Source organism: Sander lucioperca, chromosome 11, assembly GCF_008315115.2.
Source record: "Sander lucioperca isolate FBNREF2018 chromosome 11, SLUC_FBN_1.2, whole genome shotgun sequence".
NCBI lineage: Eukaryota > Metazoa > Chordata > Actinopteri > Perciformes > Percidae > Sander > Sander lucioperca.
Window position 1 is genome coordinate 22,187,059 of NC_050183.1, and position 26,956 is coordinate 22,214,014.

A 26,956-nucleotide genomic window follows, 5' to 3' on the forward strand; every position below is an offset into this window, starting at 1 on the left:
TCTGTGTGTGTACTCAAGCCTCTACTGAACACTTACACACTACTCACAGAGATGTTTAAACTTATGCAGAAGAGCAATGATATAAGAATATATGGTGAGACTTATATATTGTCTATATGATGTGATCTAAGTGAACTTTTTTATGTCTGAAATTATAGGACATGCATGGGCAGTGCAGTGGAGGAGTAAGTAGATGGAGAGAGACAGGAAAGAGTGAAGGGGGAGAATGAAAGTGGGGGAGATGGGATGGATGATTCTGTGTGACAGTAAAGTATGTTGTCATTAGTAATAGCAAAATTAAATTAAATGTTTTAATTGATATCAATTGAATTGACAACTTCACCATTGACTTGCTGGAGGTCCGGTTCTGACTGCAGTGCTGTAATGTGGAGAGACAGGGCTGTACAAAGTAGACCGTTGTGTATGTAGAGAAAGGAGGACAGATGAAAAGTGGTTGAGAAGGGAGAGAGGTGAGGAGAGAGTGGTGGGAGTCTCATATTGTCACACACTTGTTAGTACCACATTGCCGCGTTAAGCCCGGGGTTTTAGGGAGGACAACCGTGAGTGTGTGTAAGTGTGTGTTGTTCAGTTCAGTACAGTAGAGGCTTGAGTACACACACACACACACACACACACACACACACACACACACACACACACACACACACACACACACACAGCCATGCCAAGACAAATGTGCCTACTTCTCTTTTCCACATACACGTCTCAGGCACTCATTTTACACACATGACAATATGTCATGAGGTGTGTGCGTCAGATGAGCTGCACGTACCACCAACCACAAGGGTTGCTATGGTGACCAAGAGTAACAAGTAAAGGCACCAGCATGCTCCAACCAGGGCAGAAGAAAGCTACCAGCACACACAGCTTTATAGCAGTTATAACAGGAATGAATTTGATTTACATTTTTCTTCTAACCAGAATTATTACATACCAGTGTTAGGATTATTTTGGAGTCCTATTAACATGTTTCTCCTGATGACTTGCAATGGTTTTCTGTAGGCTACACATTAATAAACAACAGAGCATAAACATATTAGGTGAGAGCAGCTTTGGAAACGATAGCATTGCTCTTATAGGGAAAACCCTTGTTGGGATGTACATGTTATGTTGCCCAGTGCAGAGAAGCCCTAACTAATGAATTTGCATGGCATAGTAAATATTAAAATGTGTGGGCGTCCATGCAACATGTAAGTGTGTTCCTCTATTTTTACTCCTTAGCCTCTCTATTCACACAAATTGAAGTTTGTCTGACTAGTTTTTGAGATTCCCCTGTATGTGTTTTTCCTCCTTTGTTTGTTTTGGCTGACTTTGTGTAACCAGGAGCATTTCTGCATACTTAAGATGGGTTTTGGGGTTGAGGGAACTTTCCAGAAGGGTTTTATGACATTAACACCAATGTTTTTCCTGCACATTAAACTCTTAGGTGGCCCTCGAGAAAAAAAAAATTCTGACCACCTTGAGGAAGAATGTGGTTCTGGGAGATAATTGTGCAATAATGTTTAGCTTTGTCTTTTCCAACATCGTCAGAACTCATTAAAGTGGATTCTGACAGCCTCATTGTTTGTTCTTTTCTTCTTCAAGTTCAAGTTTTTACCCTCAACACAGGTGATGTTTTCTCATAAGCTCATGCACAAGCTGGGTAAAAAAACCCTCAGGCATCATAAAGCCACGATGAAAAGTGAAATTAGGTGTCACCTCAGTGGCAACCACAAAATAACTTGCAAAACCGGGGTTTGGATATGTGTGTCTGAAAACACAGAGTTGTGTTACCACTATTCTTTTTTAAACAGCAGCATGTTTTTTACATCTTGCTCTGATGTAGTACAGTAAGTGTTGTTTGATTTATGTCTTAGTTCTTGGCCTTGTGTAATACAACCTCTCCTTATGTCTTTTTCTCTCTCAATCATCTAACCCCTGACGTTTCTTCTCACTTAGCCCCCCTTTTATTTATATATATATTTATCTCCCTTGTTTTCCTTCCTTTCATCTCTCCTGTGTCTCTATGTTTTTTCCAGGGCCCTTCTTCATCCGTCTTGAAGCTCCCATGAACAACATCACCACCTCTCTGGGCCACACAGCCGAGCTTTTCTGCCGCGTGTCCGGTAACCCGCCGCCCACTGTGCGCTGGCTGAAGAACGACGCCCCAGTGGTGCAAGAGCCACGGAGGATCTCGTACCGATCCATGCCTTACGGATCACGCCTCCGCATCCGCAACCTGGACACTACTGACACGGGCTACTTCCAGTGCGTGGCCACCAACACCCAGGGTACTGTGTCCACGACGGGTGTGCTCTTTGTCAAATTTGGTAAGAGAAATTAGAGTGGCGACAGTAGTAGCTGCCAAGCATTTAAAAACTTACTGGCATGCAGATGTCACAATGAAGTGGCTTTATGACAAGTGGTTTACGCACTTACTGTGACAAACAAAGACATTTTTTCCATCTCATCTTTTCCCACTAGAGATCTGGCTCCTTTTAGCAACACTCCTCTCCACTGATTCTTGCTTGTAGCTGGCAGCTTGTGCAGAGTAAAATCTGGGAGCAATATTGTTTATCCTGTTGTAAAAAAAAAAAAATCCCCTTGTCTTCTTTTCCAGATCCACTCCCTACAACTCTGGCAGGAAGGCCAACGTAAGTTGCTTTTCCTCTATCCATTTTTCTCTCTGTCAGTCTATTTATACTGTACTTACCAGTATGTAAAACACTGGAACGTTTTGCCAGTTTCAGGTAATTTACGGGTGATATAGCTCTTGCATGCTCATGCATTTGTTGCATGTTGTTGCAGACTTGCAGTGTGTTTTTTTTATTTTTTATTAGTGATAATGCAGCCCTGGATCAACAAAGGGAGAGAAAGAGATAACCTAATTCTGATTTGCTATCTATTCTAATAATCATTTGAAGTTCTGTTTCTGATGTGTCCATAATGGAAACCAATTTAATTATAGAGAATACCAAGGTCATGACTTGATAGATAAACACACACTAATATGCGTAGTACTGGAGAAACTGGGTTAATTTACTTTCAGTCAACTCTAATACAGAAAACAGGACATGACTCAAAACGTTAACAAATTCAAAACCTGTGCTGTTCATTTAAATTGAGGGCAATAATGAGACATTCATCTGCCTTCAGGGCCATAATGAAATTATTATAATTCAGAGTGAATGTCCTGTATCTACCAGTGAGTTAAGTTGATTAACTGATGTCTCGCTAAAATAATGCCGCCTGAAATGAGCAGTATAGAAACATGAGGCACATCTATCTCTGTGGTTTCTTGTTATATAACATTTTATAGTTGCCTAATTAGCTGCCAGCTTTCTGAATGTACAGAAAAACCAACCACAGCCCTAATCTCTTAACATGAACATGAACATCAAATGAAATAGGGCTTTAAAGAAGCAAATAAAACGATACAAAAAGAAGATACAAAAGAAGTTTTAAGAAAGTATCCATAAATACATTCCACTAAAACATTTCCATGTTCTTAGCAAAAGCAAAACTGCTGCCTAAATTAAAATTTAGTTTGAGTCTGGCGAGCTTCCTTTGCTTTGTTTTGACATCTCCCCAGTGTTGTGGGATAAAACTCTTAAGAACTTTCTCAGTTTGTTTGATTTTCGCAGGATCAAAGGAGTTAAGATAGATGATTTTCCCCCATGACATTATGGCAAGGCTCGCTGCCATGTTCCATGCGGCGTTCTGTGAATCAAAACTGCTGGCACATAGCGGATATCAGACACTTACTAAATCCACTCATACACTGAGACGACTGCATGCACATACTCACACATTTTGCGTGCTCTGTTTCAAACATCTGTTTCTACCATTCCTTTGTTTACATGTTTTTGATTGTTTTGTCCTGTGCGACTAAATTACAGCTTGTTTCATAGATGAGACAGTTGGCACACAAAGAATTCACAATGCAATTTTCTCAAGGGAGTTATCATCAAGAAGGAAAAATCAAAGAGGCTGGCCTAAAAAACAACACTGTGACAGCACTGGAAATAAACTAAAATGGAAATATAATGTAGATAAGAAAATGGAACAATGTGATTTTGTTACACATTGACTTAAAAGATTATCAGGATGACATTGCTCAGCATTGCTAATCCAATTCCTCACATTAGAGGAATAATTTTCCAGCAATGCAATAAAAAAATTAAATCTGCTCTTGCTCTATGATCATGATGCATCTTAAGGTTCTTTTTTAGGCTATAAAAGTTTATAAATGGCAACAAAATCTTAACTTATAATGTTCTTATAATAAAAATGACCTATTTTCATAAAAGAGTTATGCTTTTTATATTCTTGCTTCGGGAATTGTTCTGTTGCCGCCTGAATTTCCGCCTGATTTCACTCTTTTCAGCCGGATGTTCGTTACCTTCCACTTTCTTTGTGTTGGAACTTTAAACTCCAGTCGATTTATAAGGACTATGGTTAACTGCTCCTCAGATCTCTGCAGGGTAAATCCAGACAGCTAGCTAGACTATCTGTCCAATCTGAGTTTTCTGTCGCAAGACTAGAACAACTTTTGAACATACACATGTTCCACCAAAACAAGTTCCTTCCCTTTTTCCCCCATTTTGCAGCGGCACCGTGGCTCTGTCCAGTGCTTAGCGCCACCCATGACGATTGTGATTGGTTTAAAGAAATGCCAATAAACCAGAGCATGTTTTTCTCCCATCCCGGAATGCTGTGTGGACTAGCCAGAACCTCCTTTGCAGCACTGTGGAGGAAGGTCTGGCAAAACGAGACTATGCTTGTTAGGACCATGAAAATTGCCATGATGATACATTTGTGTTCAAGGATTATAGACAAATACTTCTGTTAGTATAGTCTGATGTTCCAGTTAATAAATTAAGTTTTTTAGGACTTTAGTCTAAACTAATTGAGGTACAGCTTTAACACGCCAGACACATTACACTTAACACTTAACTTAAGTTTGAACAAATTAAGTTCTCCTTGTGTTGAAGAAAGCTTTGCAGTGAACCGAAGACCAGCATTCAAAAGTCTCATTACAGTCATAACAGACTTCATTTAAACGGACAGGGGCCTCCTTTGACAACTGCGGAGCTGTTGTGGTGGTAGGCTGATCGTCACTGCTGCTCATTATTAGTGCCATAGCCAACTTATTAGCTGTAAAGCAGGGTGGCAGGCCGTCAAGAAGACAGGGTCACCTAATGATGACACGTGATGACCTACAAACTCTTACCTCATGCCGTAGCTGTTTAAACGTCAAAACGTCTGCTCCTTGACTCAAAGTTTTCGGAAAGACATCTGGTCCAGGAGCTTGTCAGTTTAGGTGAAATATACTTTTTTGTACCTCCCACTCTCTCCCATCATCTCCATGTTCAGCAGAGAGTGTTACAGAGTGCACAGTGACTTCCGTTTTCTTGGGATAAATTAGCCACAAGTACTACTCAAAAATTTGGGGGGGAAATTTCTGGCCACCCACCTTGTTGAACCAGAACATAACATTAACTTCATGTCCTCAGTGTTGTCTTTGCTTCAGTCTGTGCTCTGATTTCCATCCCCTCTACGCTGGTCTTAAGTATACACTCTGTGGTGTGCGGGACATTACTGTGTGTGTGTGTGTGTGTGTGTGTGTGTGTGTGTGTGTGTGTGTGTGTGTGTGTGTGTGTGTGTTCGTATATATCCTCAGGGTTGGGTTTTTGAGAGAAGCCACAGGCAAACTAAGAGTTGACAGCTCGGAGGTTTCGACTATGATTCAGTCAGCTTGAGTCCAATGTGGCTACTTGAGACCAGAGCAGAAAACTACAGCAGAGAAGATCAGAATTACATAAAGGAGGAGACAGGAGGAGGACAGGAGTTTGAAGCTTAAACTTTTTTCTTAAGCACAGACATTTTTAGATATCTAAGTGTTCCTTCAAGAGCTACTGTTTAAGTATTTTAAAGGACATTTATTGAATGTCTCAAGACAAGTTTATAAGTAAGATCTCCAGTCTGTCAGAACAAGTCTCAAGTTGCAAGTTTTCATAAGCATATTGCAAGTTAAGGTGAAGGCCCTTTAGTTCTCTGAATGCTGATAGTTCTTTTAAAGCATTTTTAATAGTAAAAAGTCCTTTCAATATGGAGACCTAATGACTAAACATGTAAGGTGTGTGGCTAAGCAAGGCCTGTCTGTTGCTGTCTTTTTATTTTTTTATTGTTCCAGGATTTTGCACGATCAGAACAAGAGTAAGAGCAAAAAAACTCCTGTCAAGTCTTAATTAAAGGAATAGTTTGACATTTTGGGAAATATGCTTATTTATTTTATTATTATATTTTGCAGAGAACTAAGGCTCTGACACACCAACCCGACGGCCGACCGTCTCAAAAAGGTCCCTCGGAACACACCGAAGCGACGCCGACTTGAGCATACGTTCTGTGCGTGCGCAAGGCGTAATACGTCTCCATAACAGCAGGCGGCGCTAATCTGTATTGTCGCCCAAAAAATGAAAACTGGAAATGATGGAACATCTCTCTAGACCTAATAAACACAGAGCACGCTGTCATCAGTCATTGTTTTTATCAGAGTGTTGATAGTAGTCAATAAGGATCGTTGTTGTCATTACTCGCTGAACGGAAGAAAATACGATGGCTAGTAATAAGAAGATACTGGTGTTGTCAGCTCTCGGGCTTCTTCTTGTGGAAGAAGCACTGATTCGCTAGTCAAGGGCTAGCACTCCACCAATCAGATTGGTCATTTAGTCCGACTGCCCACTGGCCGATTCAACAAGTCAAATCGGCCAAAATGGATGCCGACGGCTCCTCCAACTGACGACGGCACGGAACACACCAAACAGACTCGAGTCACCGACCTCGCCAGACTGTCCGACGGTCGATAATCGGATTGTGTCAGAGCCTTTAGAGGAGAAGATGGATGCCACTCTCATGTCTGAAAGGTAAATATGTATGTAGCTGGAGCCACCAGCCGGTTAGTGTAGCTCAGAATAGAAACAGATGGAAACAGCTAGCCTGGCTCTGTCCAATAGCAAGACCCTTTTCACATTCACAATTTAACACGTTATACCTAATTTGTTTAATCCATCCAAAAACTGAAGTATAAAAATAACATTTTGTGGTTTTATGGCGATTAGACCTATTCCTTTTATATGAAGTCTCACAGCAGGCTAAGTCAAGTCTCAAGTTCTCATTTTTTGTGACTTAAGTCTGACTCAAGTCCAAGTCTAGAGTCTCACATCTTCAACTCTAAATCAGTTTAATTTCTAATCCTAAATTCATCAGTATGCTACCAGTTATCACTAACCAAGAGAAAGATCTGTGCATCTCCTCTACACTGTGCCCATGCTCCTCCTCCTTCATTCTCCTCCCTCCATATCCCCCTTCTCTTCCTCTCTCCTCCTTGGAGATGTTTTAATAGAGCCAGAATAAACACAGGGTGAGGGGAAAAAGTCTCGCCTGCCAAAATTAGACCCCCAACTTTCTCCATCTTCCTCTCTCTCTCTCTCTCTCTCTGTACGCTGCCACACTTCCTTCATTTGCAGAAAAAAAGTTGGAGACTGCGGGAGAGTGAAGGGAGTGAAAGAAAAACAGTGTTAGCAGGGTAGAAGGAGGATGGTACCATTAACACTCGGGGGTTGCATGATGTTCTTTGATTCCCAGGTTCTGCGGGGTCGCTGGCATTCAGGTATGATTAGCTGTGTGAGCCGACAGGAGGTTTAGCTGAGCGCTCAGATCAGAGGCAGTTAATAACTCCTAACTGAGGCCTGCGTGCAAACTGTGAACACTCTGACAGTGCAAGCTAAAACTGTCTATGATGCAATAACACACTCTCTTTTCTTCATCTTTCTTTTCTTTTTGTCTCGATTTTCTTTTTCTTAGTCAGTATTTTCAATTAAATTAATCAGTTAGGCAGGGCAGGCTGGACTGCAGATGAACTCTAAATGACTTGTATTAGTTTTTTCATGTGCTGTATTTATTTTATTCTGTCTGTTTTGAATGAGCAAATTAATCACAGAAAAAAAGAAGTACACCATGAAGTCATCAGAATTTAATTATATTGCTATGAAAAGGAACATGTATTCTGTTTTATTAAATCACAGTTAGTCATGATAACTTTACTATAGCACTTCAACGGGACATTGCATGCATGTTAGGGGTTGGTAAACCATGACACATTTCCTACAAGTTGTAAAAAAAAAAAAGGGTTAGGGTTAGGGCCTTTTCTGAGTTTGCATTTTGTGTCATGTCTATTGTTAAAGCGGCTATAATCAATATTTTCATAATAACAATGGTTAAAATGACTATGTGCAATGTAATCGCACAAAGAGTTATCACCCAACTCTGTATTACCTCAGCTCTACAATATGCAGCTTTAGCGTCTTCCAGCTCATTATTTTGGTTCTGCTCACAACTTTACTTTTTTGGTTCAGTCTGCTCTTATAGTGCCATTTCCGGCCTTAGCAGGAAAGGCTCTGTTAAACCCACAGTATATTCCCTTTCCAGCACCAAACGGCAGACAGACAAACCAGCTGGTGAACATAGTGGAGCATTTAGCAGCTACCAACAGGACTTCAAATAAATGCTCATGTTACTATGTCTAATGTTTAATATAAAATGATCAACTTAAAAGGTGACGATATGTCATTGTTGTGTTTATAGTTTGTTTGCGCCACACAAATCAGTTACTGCAGGTTTAACATCATTATCTAATCATTCAAAATACAGCTGCTTTTATATTTCTAAAAATGTGACTTCCTGAGAACGTACGCTTTTTGAAATCTGACAGCAGCGATAAACAGACTTTATGCAACGCTGCCGCTGATCTCAGAGTCTCTGTCTGTGTTTATAATAGAGGGGTTTTCTCCCTGTTTGAAAAGATTAATACCACTACACCCTGGCTGTCAAGGCTGTTTAAATTTCTCAAAACTTTCCCCACCGCTTTTCGCTCAGCACTGGCACAAAAAAAAAAGAAATTACAAAAATAGCTTTTTTCCTCTTTTCCCTCCACCGAGCCTCTCTGCTCTCTCCTCAGTCCACTGTGTACTGGAGAATAAAGAAGACAGGGTTAACAAAGAACAGATTCTGGCTTCTTTTTTGTCAGTGCTCTGACTTTTTTGCTGCTTGCTTCTTCTTCAATCTTTCTGTCATTTGCTTCAACATTACCCCCCCCCCTTTTTTTTTAAATTGATGATTGACAGTATTTGGTGAAAGACGTGCTTTGCATGACAATGCCTTATTTGAACAATATTTTACCATCATATGCCGATTCAAACCACTGTTGACAGTAAATCAAACAATCACACATGCATCAAATGTCTTGTTTGTTAATGATCATGTCTATATGTATAATCTACTGTACATCTGCAATACAGTAAAACCATTGTAAGTTTGCAATTAGTTTGTCAGTTGAGATCTTGTTTGGGTGTAATTTGAAGACTCAGAGTGATTACTCTAATCAGCTGTGTTTAACTGTAATACAGTATAAACACACATACTGTACAGTATCACTTTTCTTGTGTATGCGTGTGTATATATATCCTGTATATCTGTGTGTGTGGCAAGAAACCTACCGACACACGATGGACAGCTCTGTAATTAGCCAGCTGTCAACGCACTGGATTAAATTGACCTCGGAGCTGACGTGAAAGGGAACGTGAGGCCCGTACTGTCATCATCAGATCACCGCCATTCCAATTATACATTCGAGGCATCAAAGAGTTAAAAACGAAGAGGTAATTTGACTTTGTAAGACTGTAGCGTGTCTCACCTACAGCGGTGCATGGGTTGATTGACAAATTAGTTTAAGGAAGTAGTTTCTAAAATGTGTAATGACTTGAAGATGTCACATTATGTTGATCTTGAAGCTTGCTCAGGCTTGCTCAAAGGTATTAGGCGCTTAAATATGTGTGTACAGTAATCAAAACAGATTTATTGATACCCTGAAACCTCATACATATATTCTCAATTCTGCTCTACAGCAGCTGTTGTGAAAGGCTTGTACTTACCATGTCTGTGTGATGAGCATCTGATTTATTAGGACGTCAGGTAATTACACAAGCAGCAGCTCCAAGGTGTGCTCAGTGAGTGTAGGAGGATGAAAGGATGCCGTCAAGGGCTTTTATCTGGCAAACATCAGCAAAGCATCCATAATCCTCATTAATGAAGTAACAACATGTCAAAGCATTTACTCAAGCTGCAATTAAGCTCTTAACTGAGAAAATGATTTAGGGAATCTGTTGCAGATATTTCACTCTCAGCTATATCTTGCATGATCCCCTCTCAAGATCTAGACAGACGGGTAAAGCAACAAGCTGATTGATCTGACCGTGTGGCACAAATACACGTCACTGCAAGGTAAATGTGTTTTTACCAATTTAGTGTGATTGCCACAGTGCATTAGCTGCTCAATCAACTTCACGTTTAAGTTCAATTGAGTTTAAGAACACAGTCACAACTCCCTCCTCATTATCAGTTATTGCCAAATATTGTGTTTGTGTATTATTGACTTTCTTTCGCATTCATTCTCCCGTGCACTGCTGTCCTCTTTTAAAATACGAGGTCATTTAATATGAGCTTCCCAACCACAGCCTTCTTAATATACCTGCAACTCTTAATCACCTGCTATTTTCAGAAATTGACAGTTTTCCACAAAACTGACACTTTGCAGTAATAGTAATGCCGTAGTAAATCCACAGGAATGTGCATCTAATCTACCACTTATTGTTTTTCTTCTTAAGTTTCTATTATCTCTCTTTATAGAAATAGTTTGACATATTGAGAAATATGCTTATTTACTTTTTTGCCGAAAGTCAGATGAGAAGATACCTGTCTATCTGTACGGCAAATATTAAAAGCTAGCGCTAACTGCTAGTTGGCTTAGTTAACTGGCTGCCGGCTGTAGCTTCAAATTTAGCACAGCTATGCAAGTGGTATCAATCTTCTTATCTAACTCTCAGCGAAAAAAACGAATAAGTGTGTTTTCCCAAACGTTGAATTATTAAATACATAAAGTTAAGATATGCACTTCAATGATAACATTTTATATGACAAACTGTACAGTAGTACAGAATCTAAAATGAGGCACAAAAGTGTAATGTGCTGCTGAATGTCCTGTTCTAGGACACTTTGGTTGGAGAGATATGCAGGTTTAAACGCAGGTCCACCGCCTTGAAACCAGTTTCTCTTTTCACTCTGCCACCCTGCTGCCCTCAGCATACAGTGTGTGTTGTTTTTGGTCACAATAGACTCTTAACTCAGACTGTGAACTTGTGTGCGCTGTATTGAGAAACTTTGGATTTTGGTTTCACTTCTCCTCACCTCAATGCCAGTGTCAACACTGCTGTGGTTCTCAGATGCTGGCCAGAATTGATGATGATTTGCTCCACACCACAAGCATCGCACCCATTCAGACTGAGGGGATGACAGGCCCACTCAATTTTTGGATGCACAACTCCTCTGCCACATACTGATCCACTTCAGCACTCCACATCAGACAAACGCAGGGGGCTTTGCTAAACTTATTTCAATTTGGGATCCGATTAAAAAAATATGTATTTCACTCTGGAACTTTTTCAGACTATTCAGACCTGCCAACAACAAATTCTGTAGCAATGGAACTTTCTCAACCCATAGTTTAACCAAGAGTGAGACCAATATCTGTTGCAGTATTCCCAAATTGCTTTGTAGTCCTGTTAACTGCCAAACATGAAACATTGATTAAACTTTCTTGGCAAAAGGTAAAAAGGGCATTCTGTCAATGTTTTACATTAACTGATACACAAGTAAAAACAAAGACGGCCTACTGAGACTTTCTTCACCTCTGTGCTCTATTCCTTTGCACGTCCGGAGTAGACTGGGGCTTTTTTTCCCTTCTGTCTCAAAAGGCTTTTACCCACACATAGTCACACATATGCACACTTGCATTTCTAACACAGAGTCAAAGAACTGCACACACAGTTACTCTTACAAACCCTATCTCTCACACGTGTTTAGTTAAGCCCTCGGTGGGTCTTAATTGCCGTCTTGTTGTGGATTCTTTTTAGCACAGTGCTGATTGATTGGGGATCAGGGCCCTAATATGGCTCATCGGGGACAGGCCCTTTGACATGGCCTGGTCCCAGGGCACCGGCACTGTTTGAAACTAGAGCTCCCACCACTGCCCCCTCCCACAAGCCTGGATGCCTCTCTGCTAAATGCTGCCCAGGTCAGGGGGCTCCACACACACATACAGGCAGTCATGTGAACACACACACGTGGGGACTGTCATGATGTGTAGCGTGCTTTAACCATTAAAGCAATTTACATTATTAGGCGTTAGTAAGAGCGTAAATCTGTCTTTACACACTTACCGCACACCACGATTTTCATACACAACTCATTATGAACAAGGCTTTCACACTCAGCTTGGACAGGGCCCACTTCCTGTTTCCTGTTTCCCAGAATCCCCTGTGTCTGTCTGTTGGTGATCCTGTTGGCAGGTCTGGTCAAGGTCAGGTCTGGTGTGTGTGTGTGTGTGTGTGTGTGTGTGTGTGTGTGTGTGTGTGTGTGTGTGTGTGTGTGTGTGTGTGTGTGTGTGTGTGTGTGTGTGTGTGTGTGTGTGTGTGTGTGTGTGTGTGTGTGTGTGTGTGAATCAAGGTTTCTCCCTGATGGTTACAAGGCCTAGATGGGGTTTGTGGGGTTTCCCTGAACTTTGCCCTAAACCTCCCATGAACACACATACGCACACACTCCTGCAAATGAAAAAAATGCACATACGTGCAGACAACTATGCACAGAAAGTGTTCTTTCTTTGCCTTAATTGGTGGTGTTGGAGTGTGTGAAAGACACAGAGGGAGGCACAGTGTACCTTGAGTATTTCTAGGTATAAATAGAGGCTTTTCTTGGCAGTTGAGACTTGTATCCTGTAAGTCTGAGCCAGGGGATATTTAACAATGTTTAGAGCTTAACAGGATCAATGCAGTTTAATGTAGACAGTATTGATAAAGGAAGCCCTCTCAGTTAAAGTCAGTTTATCAATCACTGTTTTTATTGCTGCAGCAGTCCATCCTGACCTTGTTCCCCTTTTAAATCCCATAGTAGCAGACAAACTTATCCTAAACAAGTTCAGTTTAGTTTAACTGTGTGGAGTCCTCCTGAGATGTCTTACAATGTTATTAGTGTCAACAGGATCATGAACTTTGTTGCTTATCATTTCCCCTTTCGACAAATCTAATAACGTCAGTGGAATAAAGGCAAAATGCTGTTATAATGGCCTGAAAGTGAACTGTGTAGACGGGGAGAGGAACATTCTCAGGCTGCTTGTACCGATAGTTGTTGACAGTAAAATAACATGTCTCATAAAAGGGAGCACATTTCATTTAGGCATTCTAGACGCCTATATTCTAGGGGTGTAACGGTACGCAAAAATCACGGTTCGGTACGTACCTCGGTTTTAAAGTCACGGTTCGGTTAATTTTCGGTACAGTAAGGGAAAGAAATGCAAACATTAAACTGCAGGTTGTTTATTACTATAAATTTTTTTTTAACAATTTGTTTACACTTTTTAAAACACTTTTTAATAAAATATAATAAATAAAATATATATAAAATAAAAAAAGAATAAGAAAAATACTGCTGCAAAGTTCTCCACTAAATCTCAAACCAATATCACATAATAAAATATAATGAAAAATATAAATAAATAACTATGGATTACAGTGCAGCATTACCAATCCCAGCTTGTCAACAACCGAGGATGGTCGTAGATCAGCTACTATAAAAACACCAATTGCTTTCGTTATTGCGTTGGCCCGATCGGAATTACCAGCAAAGGTCTGTTTAAATGCCAACGGGAGCTGCGTTTGAATTACGGTCGTTTTTTTCCTTGTAGTAGTGATGTTCACACTCGCGTGATGCCTTTTCAAGTGCGTTAACAAGTTTGAAGTGTTGCCAGAAACATACCCGATCATTACTGAGCAATGTCGGCACACTGCTTTCGTCTTATCGACTAGTTTTTGTCCGTTGACGTATTTCTCTGGGAAACCAAAGTGTTCCCAAACAGGAGACCTTAATGATATGGGTGGCTCTTCAAGCTCCGGCTTGTCCGTACTGTCTATGGGCTTGTCTGCATTGGCCATGACGCTAGCTAGCGAGAGGCTGGGCTAAAGCGTGCCGTGTATGTTGTTGTTGTACAGCACGCGGTGTGTGATTTTTATTTTTTTCCCCAAACCACTTGAGCGGAAATCCCGCCCTGCAGTCGATTTCATTGGTTTAGGTTACAGTGACGGCGGGTAGGTTTAGAGATCAGTGTTTGGTGTAGGCAATCTGTACAGTGATTGACATATTGACATGACCAATGAAAACTTTAGAATCAGCTGCAGGGCGGGATTTGCGCTGAACACGGAGACTTCCGCCACTTAATATGTTCGTGTGGAAACACGAAAATTGACCTATGTTCCGCACACAAAAGATTGCGTTCGGCCGTTCGGTGCACACGTGCACCGTACCGAAAGCCCTGTACCGAAACGGTCCGGTAGGAATACACGTACCGTTACACCCCTACTATATTCACTCCTATTTTCTGCTCCCAGATATGTTAGATAAAACTTGCCAGGTTAAAAGTCTGTAGCACAAGAGTCCTCAAAAAAAAATTCTCGGTCAAAGGTCCATCTTTAACCAAGCACTGTCACCCGGTTGATATAATGATGACGGGATACTTTTTTAGTTCATCCCCTTCACTGTTTTTCTTTTCTTTTCCCTCGATCAATTTGCAGCATTTTTTTCCATTCTGAGAGACAACTTTAGGGCAGGAAGTTCATAAAAACACACAGAAGAGCGGATATCACATAAACACATACTTGGACCATGTTGTAAATATGGCTGACAACTCTGAGGGTGTGTGTCAGGTCCTTGTACCAACTGAATAATGTGCTGGTTTGTCCCCTTTGTTTTTAAGAGTGTAGGAGCCTGTAAATTATTTTTTTTTATTGGAAGAAGACTGTTTTGTAAAAGCAGGACTATTTAGTGTGTTTTGTTTCTTTTGAGTCATTTGTGATGAAGTGTTTTGATTTACCTTTCTGTTGTGCCCACATTCCTTTAGCTTGCTTTTTCCTGGTTGAGCTTCATCAAGCAATATCCTGACTTATATTCCCCATGTAATCCCGAAAGTTCAGACAACATGCCTGAACCCTCTCAACGTCTTATGTGGGTTTTATGTGTAGGCAGACAAAACAATAATTGTACTGTAGTGAAGCATAAAACAGAGGAATAGGTTTTTTCTGCTAGTCTATAATTCATAAGTAATCATCAGTAAGTTATCAGTAAGTCTTGCAGCTGCATTGCATTCTGGTATAATGAGGCAACTGTCAATGGATGAACTCATGACTGCAGAGAAAGTAACCTAGAGTTTAATTTTCGAGGAACTGGCATCAAAATCTCATATTTTCAACGATAGATTGGACATACAGAGTATATTGTGATAATCTGTTATTTAACGGCTTTGTGTAAATGTATTAAGGTGGAAATCCTTTAACCAGACTTGAGCCCTTTTTGTTTGTTTTCTGTGTTCTACAGACACTTTTGACGGCAGTGTGTGTGTAGAGGGATTATTTATGGACTCCACCATGCAACAGTGTTTTCCTTCCACACAATACATGCCTTTAGTGACTCTTAATCGCTCTCATCAAGGAGTATCCCACTTTCCTCAGGAAGCCACGCTTGTGTTCAAACGTGTGTATTCATGTTCCTTAAGCACCGTCAGTAGCCAGTCAGCCAGAACATGTGTCCTCCTGTCTTTTTTAAGTATCTGCCTTTGTGTGTTCAGATCTTGGATCTGTGATCTAGGCAATAAGCTGTTGTAAATCATGCAGGAACGTGTGTGTGTGTGTGTGTGTGTGTGTGTGTGTGTGTGGGGAGGGGGGGGGGAGTAGCTTTGCTCTCGGCTATCTCTTTCCCATGTTCTTTCTTTAGTTTCTTTTCCTGTTATTATTTCCACACGGATGTTTCAAGGCAGCCTGGAGTCAATTCAAGGGATGCTAAAAAGAAAAAACTAAAAACAGGAATTCTTACAGCCACAAAAATGCATTTAGTTTTTAATACTGCTCCAGGGTAAAAATAACTTTGTCTGAAAATAGATCATGAGCCGCTATATTTGTAATACTCCTTTTGTCAGCGATAAAAAAAGTATTTTTCATATTGTGTTGGACCTTCCTGATTGAAGCATGATGGACATGATGGATCAATACAAGTTGTTGGGTCTTCATGCACGATTTTTTGGGTCACACACGCACGCACGCACGCACGCACACACACACACACACACACACACACACACACACACACACACTACATTGTTCAACAGCAGTCGGACTTAATGCCTAGAGCTCCTAACTGTTTCCATTCCTTCTTTTCTCAATTACCTCTCAATCTCTCTTCCTCCACATTATTTCTCTTCCCCCCTTTCTATCCCCATGTTTTTACTTTCTTTCTTTTTTAATGCTTTCCTAGACCTTCTCTATCTGTCCATGTTATTTGTTATCAATGATCCCTACACCCAGTGAGTCAGTTATTAGTCAAAGAAAATCTTCCCAACCTCCTCCTCTAATTCACCTCTCTAGTAATGGATTTCACCATGTAACCCGTGTGATCCATTTGTTTGTGTGTGTATGTATCTTTCTAAACACCACTGGGTTTATGTTTTAGGAGACATATTGCCCTCCTATCCTGCTAATTGACAGGCTGATTGACACCCCGGACCTCTCATACCCTTCAGTCCTCCGGGGAAGTGATGTCACCAGGTCAGGAGCGTTGTGAGGAGTGACGGGATTGATGTAGGGTCCTTCCCTGCATGTTGAATCATCTTCTATGTGTTAACCCTGTTATTAAAACTCTTTAACTTGCAGTCGTGAAAGACTGGGCCTTACAACATCTACTTCAGCAAAGTGCAGTCCAACACATCAAACACCAGCATCTATATGTGGGAGGTATTCTGTGGACTGTTTAAGATAAGATCAGCATTCAAGTTACATTCAGTGAAATGTTAACATAAATAAATGTGTAATTTCTATCTCAGATCAAAAGTATTTTAACCATAGGGCAGTTTCATAAAAGCCTTAGCATTTACTGTTCGAATAAACCAGCGCCCGCTCTATCTTTTCTGGGAAAATTCCTCAGACTTGCTGGAAGTGCAGAAACAATTTCTTGTTTTTGAAATAAATACAAGAATTGTTTATTTAGCATGAGCAAAGAGAGCCACCATGACTGTAGGCCATGTTCAGGCCAACTACATCCCTGCATGTGAAAATGCAGCCCCGTCACTTATTTGAATGAAACCAGTCCGTTAAAGCAGTGGGGGTGCATATGCAGGGTGCCTTTATGTACAGTCTATGACCGCAACGCGATGTCATCCCGCATGACTCTGCATCGGCCAAACAAGTATGTGCAGGTGCACATTTCTGGTAGACTGCTTTGTAAGGTGAACGCTGTATTTGTACTGATGACCTGTTTACTGTGAAATGGTTGCCACCATGATAACTTTCCAGTAAAATCCTTCCTCATAATGTTATAAACAGTTGTGGGGTGTTGGGTCCCTAGAGCAATGAGATCACTGTTCCGGTCCCCATACTAAGGGGGCAAAAATAAACGTAAAGTGTAATTGGTAATGTTTAACTGTGATAACTTTTCATTTAGTTGTGATATCCAGCCTCACTGTAATCCAAACCGCAGTGCAGTGTTTTGTTCTCTGAGAAGCCTTCTTATAGACGTATTACTTAAACCTCCTTGATAGTCTTGCGTCTTCTCACCAGTACCTGAAGCAACATGCACACATCAGTGCAGCCCCTCGCATTTTTTTTTACTGCAGTGCTCTTTTCAACCTGAACAGACAAAGGATAAAAGCATCATACACAGGAAGTCGACCTGAAACCTAAAATACAAGGAAAACCAACAAGACTACTTATTACCAAAGATTTGTTTACTGAAAAAAAACCAATGATTTAAAATAGGGGTGTCATAATTCTCCAAATCCTCGATTCAATTAAATTTTCAATTCTAAGGTCAGGGTTCGACTCGATTCTCGATTTTTACATTTATTTTTTTTAAAGCACAGGTTGGTATGCCATTTTTAGACTAGACTTGTATGCAATATAATATCTGACCTTTGTTCACAATGTACCACACTACATTGTCAAATTTAAAACATTTATTAACATAATGTAACAATAACTTACTATGTATATCGTCAGTCAATTGGAAACTTGTCAATAAAGTAAAAAGAAAAACAAAGTTTGCCGACAATGCTGAGGGCATATGCTTCGCAGCAGGTGTTTGGTGTTTTAAGCCCCCAACGTCGTCTTCCAGGCAGCGCTGCCTGGAGGGCACTAGGATTAGGCAATGGTTATGATTAGGTGCCTTGAAGACGACGGTCGCAGCAATGCCTTGAAGGCTTGGTTGGGGGCTTAAAACACCATAGAGCCAGCAAAGCGGTCTTAGCAGACAGAGAGCAGAGAGGGCGACTCGGCAGTCCGCTAACTTGTTGCTCTCTCTAAAGCCCGAGACACACCAAGTCGATAATCAGCCGTCGGACAGCCTGGCGCGGTCAGTGACTCGAGTCTGTTCGGTGTGTTCCGTGCCGTCGTCCGTCCGAGGGGCCGTCGGCCTTCATTTTGGCCGATTTGACATGTTGAATTGGAAGGTGGGCACTGCCAGCAGTCGGACTCAAATGACCAATCTGATTGGTAGAGTGCTAACCCGGAAAATGACGAAAATCTTTTAAACTGACCTTTGTCGTTCTGAAATGAAGACAGATTCAGCAACTGCATGGCCTATTCCTCGCTTAAAATGTTTTCAGAAACACGTTTCGGTGAACTATTTTAGTACAATATGAGATTCTGAACAAGCCGCCATGACAGTCTGGCGTTGAATTTCCAGAGAAACCAGACCCATGTGACGCGTTTGTCCAATCAGCTGCCGGTTTTCATTTTTGGGCGACAATACAGATTAGCTGTTGCTGTTATGGAGACGTATGACGTGTTGTTTTGGTGTGTTCCGAGGCACTTTTTTGACCAACTTGGGGAGACTGATCAGTTCACCTGCCTTTTTCTGCCGAGGGTCGGCCATCTGGTTGGTGTGTCACGACCTTAATATAACCAATATAAGCTGCTCTGTTTAGGCTACAAAACGTGCATGCATGCTGAAATTCAACCGTGCGGTTTTGTCGGGATTAAGCTATAAATAGAGGAAAACTCCGCTAGCTGCTAGGCTAATGTGCAATGGTAAACACACAGAATATGGTACACGTACATAGCAGAGCTTGCAAACTGTGACTTTTTTGTCAACAACGCGAACATTGTCAACATAACTCACTGGAAATCCAAAATACTTCCACACCAGCGACTTCAGTGAAAGAGGAAGGGGTTCAAGTTCTGTTGAAGAGGTTGACTTACAGCACTTCAACACTGTTGTTTTTTTCCGCTTGACAAGCCGACCGGACGTGACATGGGGGCGTGGCAGCATCGACGATTCCATTTTTTTAATGGAAATTCAAGATTGTGACTTAATTTTGGTCGATTTCGATTTAAAATCGAAATCGTGACACCCTTAATTTAAAATAAGAAGAAAACCTACTAACTCAAACCCGCCCCTGATATCCTCTTTACACTATCTCTTATGTCTCTTTGGGCTTCCTTTCTCTTTCAGTACACTCTGAATCTCTTCGTCCTTCTCTCTGACAGAAGCCTCTATTGTTGCAGTCAGTGAGCAGCAGTAACACGAGGACCCAGAAGGGCTCGTTCTTTCTCCATCTCCATTGTATCCTAATGCAGCGCCTAGTTGCCCTCGCTCGCTGTTCATTCCCAGTGCGGTCACGGGCCACTGGCAGCCACAGACCCCAGTCAACCTCAGCCTCTGGTGACCATTTTGGCTCCCTGTTAGTGAGATATCATTACACACTGTAACCACACATGCATTCTCCAACTCTCCTATGATAATTGAGGTACATTGTTGATCACTGAACACCAGTATAAATCACTGCCCTGCAGTTATTGTTGGCTGTTGCATAACATCAGTATATTTTTCATAACCATTGCACCGATAAAACTACAAAATGCTTTTGCAACATCCTATATTTATGTTTGGCTGAGTGCTAATTCTGTGGTACCTTTTTTTTGTAATTGTAAACAGGCTGAACAATGCTGAACAGGTTTTGTTTGCTCATCTTTTTTTAATGATCTGTGGCAGACTCACTTCCACGGAGGAAATGCAGTCTCTTGAGAACAGTGACCACACGATTGTCTATTGTTTTCTTCCTCTCATCCTCTAATGTCCATCCGCTCCTTTCCAGACCCACAAGTGTCTTTTATTTGCTGTTGGACACCTTCCCTTTAAATACACACACACATCTAATCCATCTGACACAATGCACATGTTCACAAACACTCTGAAAAGGCACAAGGAGAAGTATCTCTGTGAGTTATTGAGCTCAGGAACATATTCACTGCAAAATAATACACAAATGACCTAAAATAACTAAACTAAAACAACAAATTTGAAGAACTATACCAAAATTAACAACACTATAAAATGCTCATTTGTTGTCATTCTGTTGCCCCTGGCCAGATGTTCATAACAAAAATTATCTTGTAATTAATGAATATACAACATAAGTATCATGCACAAAATAGTACAGTATATATTCACCCATACATTTTTAATTAAGGAGCTAAAACTGGCAAAAACTCTGGCATTGTCCTATAAAACCACACACATACACATGTTTTAAGTATTAAATAGTGCCCTCAATCCCAATTGTGAGATTCGGGGGTTGCTGTTGCTCACTAAAACAAAACAAGGAAGTGTTCATAAAAGAACACATAGCACAAGCTGAGGGCATCCCCAATCAGGATCTAATAGCTGTGGCCTCATGCTGATGCAGATCATCTTCTCTTCACTCAGCACCCATAGCAGCTCCTGCAAAACGAACCCTGAAATCTAAAATGTCATCAGGATCCACCCCTCCCCCCCCCCCTAAAAATCCCATCCTTTCCATATCCCCTCCAACAAAGAGCGTTAAGTTTCACATCCTCTAACCCCAGAAATCAACACAAATCTGTCATCCCAGCCCACAGCTCCTTGATGAGAAATACCAAAGTTTACATGCAGAAGGCCCAAAATATTTGTTCCATAATCAAAACATAAAGCAAAGTATAGACCCAACAAAGAAGTTGGTTTATTCTGGAAAAAAACAGAGCATGTGCTACAGTAGTAATGTCCCATGCTTTTTAAGGTGTTTTTGAAGGTTTTTCAAGGTACTTTTAAATATGAAAAGGTTTGATTATTTAGCAAATGTTAAATCACTCAAAAATACCTCCACGATTAGTTGTTTTTCTTAATGCTCAACTGTCTGAACTGCATATACACTAATTTCTTTTTGATGCCATGGATTCAAGTCATCTGTATCTTTAGCATCTTGCAGATAATTGTCACCTGCAGACTTTAACAATGATGCCTCAATTAGATTTTTTTGGTAACACTTTACTTGAAGGTATCTACATAAGAGTGACATGACAGTGTCATGAACACATGACACTGTCATGACACATGAACCCTAACCCTAACTCTAACCATAACCCTAACCATAACCATAACTTGTCATGACAAAAAACGAATGACACTTACTAAAAGAAGCGTTATGTCATAAACGTTTATGACTTGTTATGTTATGACACGTTCATGACAGTATCATGTCACTCTTATGTAGATACCTTCAAGTAAAGTGTAACCGTTTTTTCAGCAGTGGGGTTTGGATAGATAACACACTGACAATGAAACGAAGGACAGAAGTGTGGATGCTTTGCTTATGACATCAACAAACAAATCACCTTTGTCAGAAAGCTTATGCTTTGGCATTGTGGATTCCTTTTATACATTTTCTTTATTCGTGTATAAGTGATTTTGTTTCCTTGCTGCAGTCGGTAGGTAGCGTCCTGTGTTTCAGAAAAACATTTTGGCAGGAAAGAACCTCCATGTTGAGAAGGAGGTAGAGGGAAAGAAAGTGAGGGAAGGATGGAGGTGGAGTGATGAGTTTTAACAGTTCCTGCAAAGATAGTGAGAAAAGAGATACTTGTCATTTTGATCGATTACGAGTTTTAATGGAATCCAGTCTTTTTGCCAAACTGAAACTTTTTTTGAAGATGATTAAGCATGAACTCAACTCTGAATCAATCATCATTTTTTGTGGTGGGCTATTCAACTTTCCCTCAAAACTCTCCCTTTACCTGTTAATGATACATCCGTCAACATCAGTCCTTAAACCTTAGCTCTTGTCTCTGAGGCCAATGTATGGGTGTTTATGTGTCTCTGTGTCGATATAGTTAAAAAAAAAAAGATTTTAGTTGAGGTAGATCTATCCTCAAATGATCAGTTGTGTCTCATTGTTGCAGTCAAAGCACCCAGTACAGCCCGCTTTATCCTGTCATCAGTTTCCGGGTTATCAGTTAACCATCTCAGCCTTCTTTATGAGCCCATGCATGTGTAAGGAGTATATCAAGACAACATATAAACTAGTGTTTGTATTTTTTTATTGTTTACATCATTGATTTGTGTGTGTGTGTGTGTGTGTGTGTGTGTGTGTGTGTGTGTGTGTGTGTGTGTGCGTGCGTGCGTGCGTGCGTGCGTGCGCGTGCGTGTGTGCGTTTGAGGCCTACAACTAATTAAATCAGTATACTGTTTATCACTGGGGCTTTGCAGATATGTTGCCAGTTTTGTTTTATTTTGTGCAAATGTTGCGCTACGTTTCTCATTTTATATCATCTAGTTTTTTATGATCCTTGGACTAATCCGGACCTTTTACTATTCTCTATCAATGGCCACATGAGTTAAAGGAAAATGTTCAACATGTTGGCATGATGTTGGCAGTTTATAAATGTTGCCCAGTTTGTCTTTCTTATTTACTTACATACTAACTTGCATGATTCTTGCAATTTTTGCGTGGTGTCTTCATGATTCAATGCACTTTTTGTAAGTTGCTTTGGATAAAAAAGGTCAGCTATATTAATATAATATGATAATGTGATACAGTTTCTTTGAAGTAATCCAATCAGGAAGACTGGAGTTTCAAGTTCCACATTAATCCATTCATATTTAGCTTTTGTCTGCTGGCCTGCTTGCTCACTGCTCTTTCTCTTTCATCTCTTCAAAAACAGTTGGCATTAAAAGTGTCTCCAGCACTGGAGCTGCAGTCTGTCTCTTACTGTACTGGCACCACCCAGGTGTGAATGTATGCAACCATATGGATATGAATAAGGGTGGTGCTGGAAAAAGAGCATGGCTGCTTAGTCTGCACTAACCCTGAGTAAATAATGAGGTCCGAAAAAAATTAATTGGACAATGAATCAATGTCCTCAATACCTTGTTTAGGTTCTGTGGTGAGGTTCACCTTTCTGTTTAGATCTGGATTATATATCAGGTCTCGAAGGGAAAAGCCTCTCCTTGTAATTAACTATTATACAACATTACACAGAGGGCCATTGGCGTTGGTGTGTAAAATAAAAGGCCTGAACAGCCATCCACTGTTTACACAAATAGCAACCGCACTTGGCTCTCCCTGCCTGGGATAGCTTACACACACAGACACACACAAACATAGAGAAACAAATGGATACACAAAACAAAACTCAAAAAAGATTTTTGGAAAACCTCAGATGTCTCACAGTGATTAGGTAATTGAAGATATGTCTTTCCTACCCAACTTATTTCTGCTGCACTGGACAGAATACAGACACTTTAATATGCCTCTCAGACACGGCTTTCAATTCAAGTGAGTGAAAGAAATTAAAATTTAGAAAGCAGTGAGGGGCGATTTGGGCTGAGCTGGTTCGGTTGAGGCCGTTCTGACTGGCCAGAGTTGTAATTTGCCTGCGGGGATCTGGCTGCATTGTGGCGGATCGTCTGCTCTCCCTTGTCATTTACTTGTCTGTGTGTGGCTTGATGTTAGTATGGATGTGTGTGTCCACCATCCTCTGTGACGCACAACCTAACTAACCTCTTAGCTGCTGGACACACTCCAGCCCTCACTTTCTATCCTGTGTGTGTGTGTGTGTGTGTGTGTGTGTGTGTGTGTGTGTGTGTGTGTGTGTGTGTGTGTGTGTGTGTGTGTGTGTGTGTGTGTGTGTGTGTGTTTTTCCTCTCATGCTCTAAGCTGCCTTTTCATATTCTGGTTCATTACATTCAGAACTGTTGCAGGTCAATCCGTCATCAATCCCTCAAATCATTCAACTAGTTTTCACAGTGGCAGCTTATTTTATTACAAGACTCTTCTTACAGCTTTAATGCCAGACATGATTTTCACCTAAAGCTCTTCGCCAAAGGAAAAATATCTGAAGATGTAGCAGTTTGTGAGTTTGTGGTTTGATGAAGGGGTGCTAAGCCATCTGCAGGCAGACCACAACATGAACTCCTTATTAGTGATTTCCACATTTTGGTAGGAAATTACATATTACAAGGATAAACTCTGCTATTAAGCAGTACATTTAATGTTACCATATCTCTATGGAATCGGCAGTATGCAGACCACTACTCTATCATTCTGCATGTATATGTGTATGCGTGTCTGGAAAGCCCATTTATATCTGTACAGACGGGGGCAGAGGGAGAAAGCTGACCTTGAACCTTCAGTCACTTAACACTCAAACAAAGGGAACCTAAAGACCCCGTACTCACACCAAACTAACAAGCTATGTGTGTGTTTGTGCCCACATGGGTGTTCATTCATTTGTGTGTGTGTGTGTGTGTGTGTGTGTGTGTGTGTGTGTGTGTGTGTGTGTGTGTGTGTGTGTGTGTGTGTGTGTGTGTGTGTGTGTGTGTGTGTGGGCGTGCGCAATTGTCACCTTGTTGAGTTTTTCAGTCGCATTTTAAAAGCTTTAAGTGCAGTTTTTGTGGCGTAATTAGTGTAATTCACACTCTATTACATCCCTTGTAAACTACCTGACTCTCTTCAACAAAGGCACCCTTACATGGTTGGATGATAATGAAGGGTTTACAGTAGCCTCAAGAGGCTCTATTTTATAGTTAAACACAAAGTGAAATGGAGCAGTGTTTTTTCTTAAATATGGGATCAGAACATTTGTGTTTTAATGAAGCAAGTAGAATATTGTTCACCTAACTTGAATTAGCTAAACAAAGTTGTAAATTACTGCAGTAATACTTAGAATAACATAGTCCGAATGTTAAGTGAGTATGTTTGTTATCATTACTCTGAAGACAACATCTATCCACTATAATTTAATGTATTAAGTATTTTCCAACATTTCACAGTCTAGTCAGATGCTTCTGTTTGCCATTACTGAAGCAGTAGTGTCAGAAGCAGGAGGATGCACTTTCAATCAGCAAATAGCTACAGTATGGTTCTATGGTTTTGTGTAGCTGTGTGTGTGTGTGTGTGTGTGTGTGTGTGTGTGTGTGTGTGTGTGTGTGTGTGTGTGTGTGCATGTGTGTGTGCATGTGCATGTGCAGTGGCATCATGCACTCTACTATATATATATATATGTACATGTGTGTATATATATTGTGGTTATGCCTAGTCTTAAAGTCCCCATATGGCACAATTTAAAGCACATGACACAGTGATCTCACACTGAGCGAATCGCCTGCTAGTCAGCATGTGGTTTGTTTGTGTGTGTGTGTGTGTGTGTGTGTGTGTGTGTGTGTGTGTGTGTGTGGGTGGGGTAATATGGAATGAGAGAGGTGAGAATGGAGAATTACATGTAGAAATGTAGAAAAAGGCCAAAAAAATCAACTGTCACCAAAGGAAGTGAAAGTTGTGAAAACATGATAATTTACCCCATGATAAATTACCCCTCTCTCTCTCTCTCTCTCTCTCTCTCTCTCTCTCTCTCTGTGCATATGTTTCAGATTAGGGCTCATGATGACATCTCTCTGCCATAAACAGGAATAAAGTCAAATAGCCAAACATTAATTCCTAATGCGGTTTACATCTGTGCTGTGAATTGGGATGTGTGTATATGTGTGTGTTTCAGATCTCTGCCTTTGACTTGAATGTGATTTATCTTTAGCCAAGCAAAGGGAGACTTCTTTCTTGGTTTAGAACCAGCAACAAAAAAAACCTTTTCCTTCCACAGAAGAGTTGGTTTTGTGTCATATTCAAACATAGACTGCCCTCTAGTGGAATTGTCATGTATTGCAGCAGGTTTGGGCATTTGTAACTGTCTGCAGAAGTCATTTTTCTCTTCCAGACATACTGTATGTATTTTAACCATTGAGATATATGTAAACAATCTTAAAATTGATCTACACTCTCTCATCTGCCTTTCTGTATGTCTTAGGGAGGATTTTGATGAAGAGGGATTCTGCCAGCCGTACAGAGGTATAGCCTGCGCCCGCTTCATCGGTAACCGCAGCATCTTCGTTGACTCGTTGCAGATGCAGGGCGAGATCGAGACCCAGATCACAGGTGAGAAACGGGCAACAGGTATAAGTGGGTTTGAATGCGAAAAATCAATTTTGCTTGCACTTAAGTATCCCTAGAAAAGTCTAAATATGCTTATATACTCGTACAGTAGATGGCAGATTCATTAATAACATACATTTACTTCTGCAGTTTGTTTTTCTTTCATGTTTTTGTGCATTTTTAAACTTTTATCTCAACAGATTCTGTTCAAATGTGCTTTTTATGAAGCTTTTGGTGATGATTCACTTTAGATGTATACATTCAGTTACACATGTATGCATCTACGTTGAATGTTGCCAGATCACTAGTTGTTCCCTCTCAGGTGTTTTGTCTCTGATAGGATACAGCCTGCTTTTATCCAGTGAGTTCACTAGTTCAACCGTCAGTTAGAAATTCTGTCTTGACTAGTAGCCAAACGCTGCTCACATATGTCTTCAGCAACCAGGGCTGATGTAGCACCTTTGTAAAGCTGCCTTCTCTGCATACACTGAATCCATGAAAAAATGCTGTGTATGAGGACTGTTTAGAAGG

At 40.6% G+C, this 26,956-nt stretch overlaps 1 protein-coding gene across 3 annotated transcripts in view; it reads left to right on the forward strand.

Annotated features, from left to right (window-relative positions):
• The window catches only part of ror1 (receptor tyrosine kinase-like orphan receptor 1), a 130,181-nt gene that overhangs the window by 90,646 nt on the left and 12,579 nt on the right, over positions 1-26,956 (forward strand). For all 3 annotated transcript variants that reach the window (XM_031283958.2, XM_036007503.1, XM_031283957.2), the window contains 3 exons: positions 2,040-2,330; positions 2,621-2,654; positions 26,301-26,428. In XM_031283958.2, the coding sequence (XP_031139818.2) occupies positions 2,040-2,330; positions 2,621-2,654; positions 26,301-26,428 (453 nt within the window). The remainder of the gene's footprint in view (positions 1-2,039; positions 2,331-2,620; positions 2,655-26,300; positions 26,429-26,956) is intronic.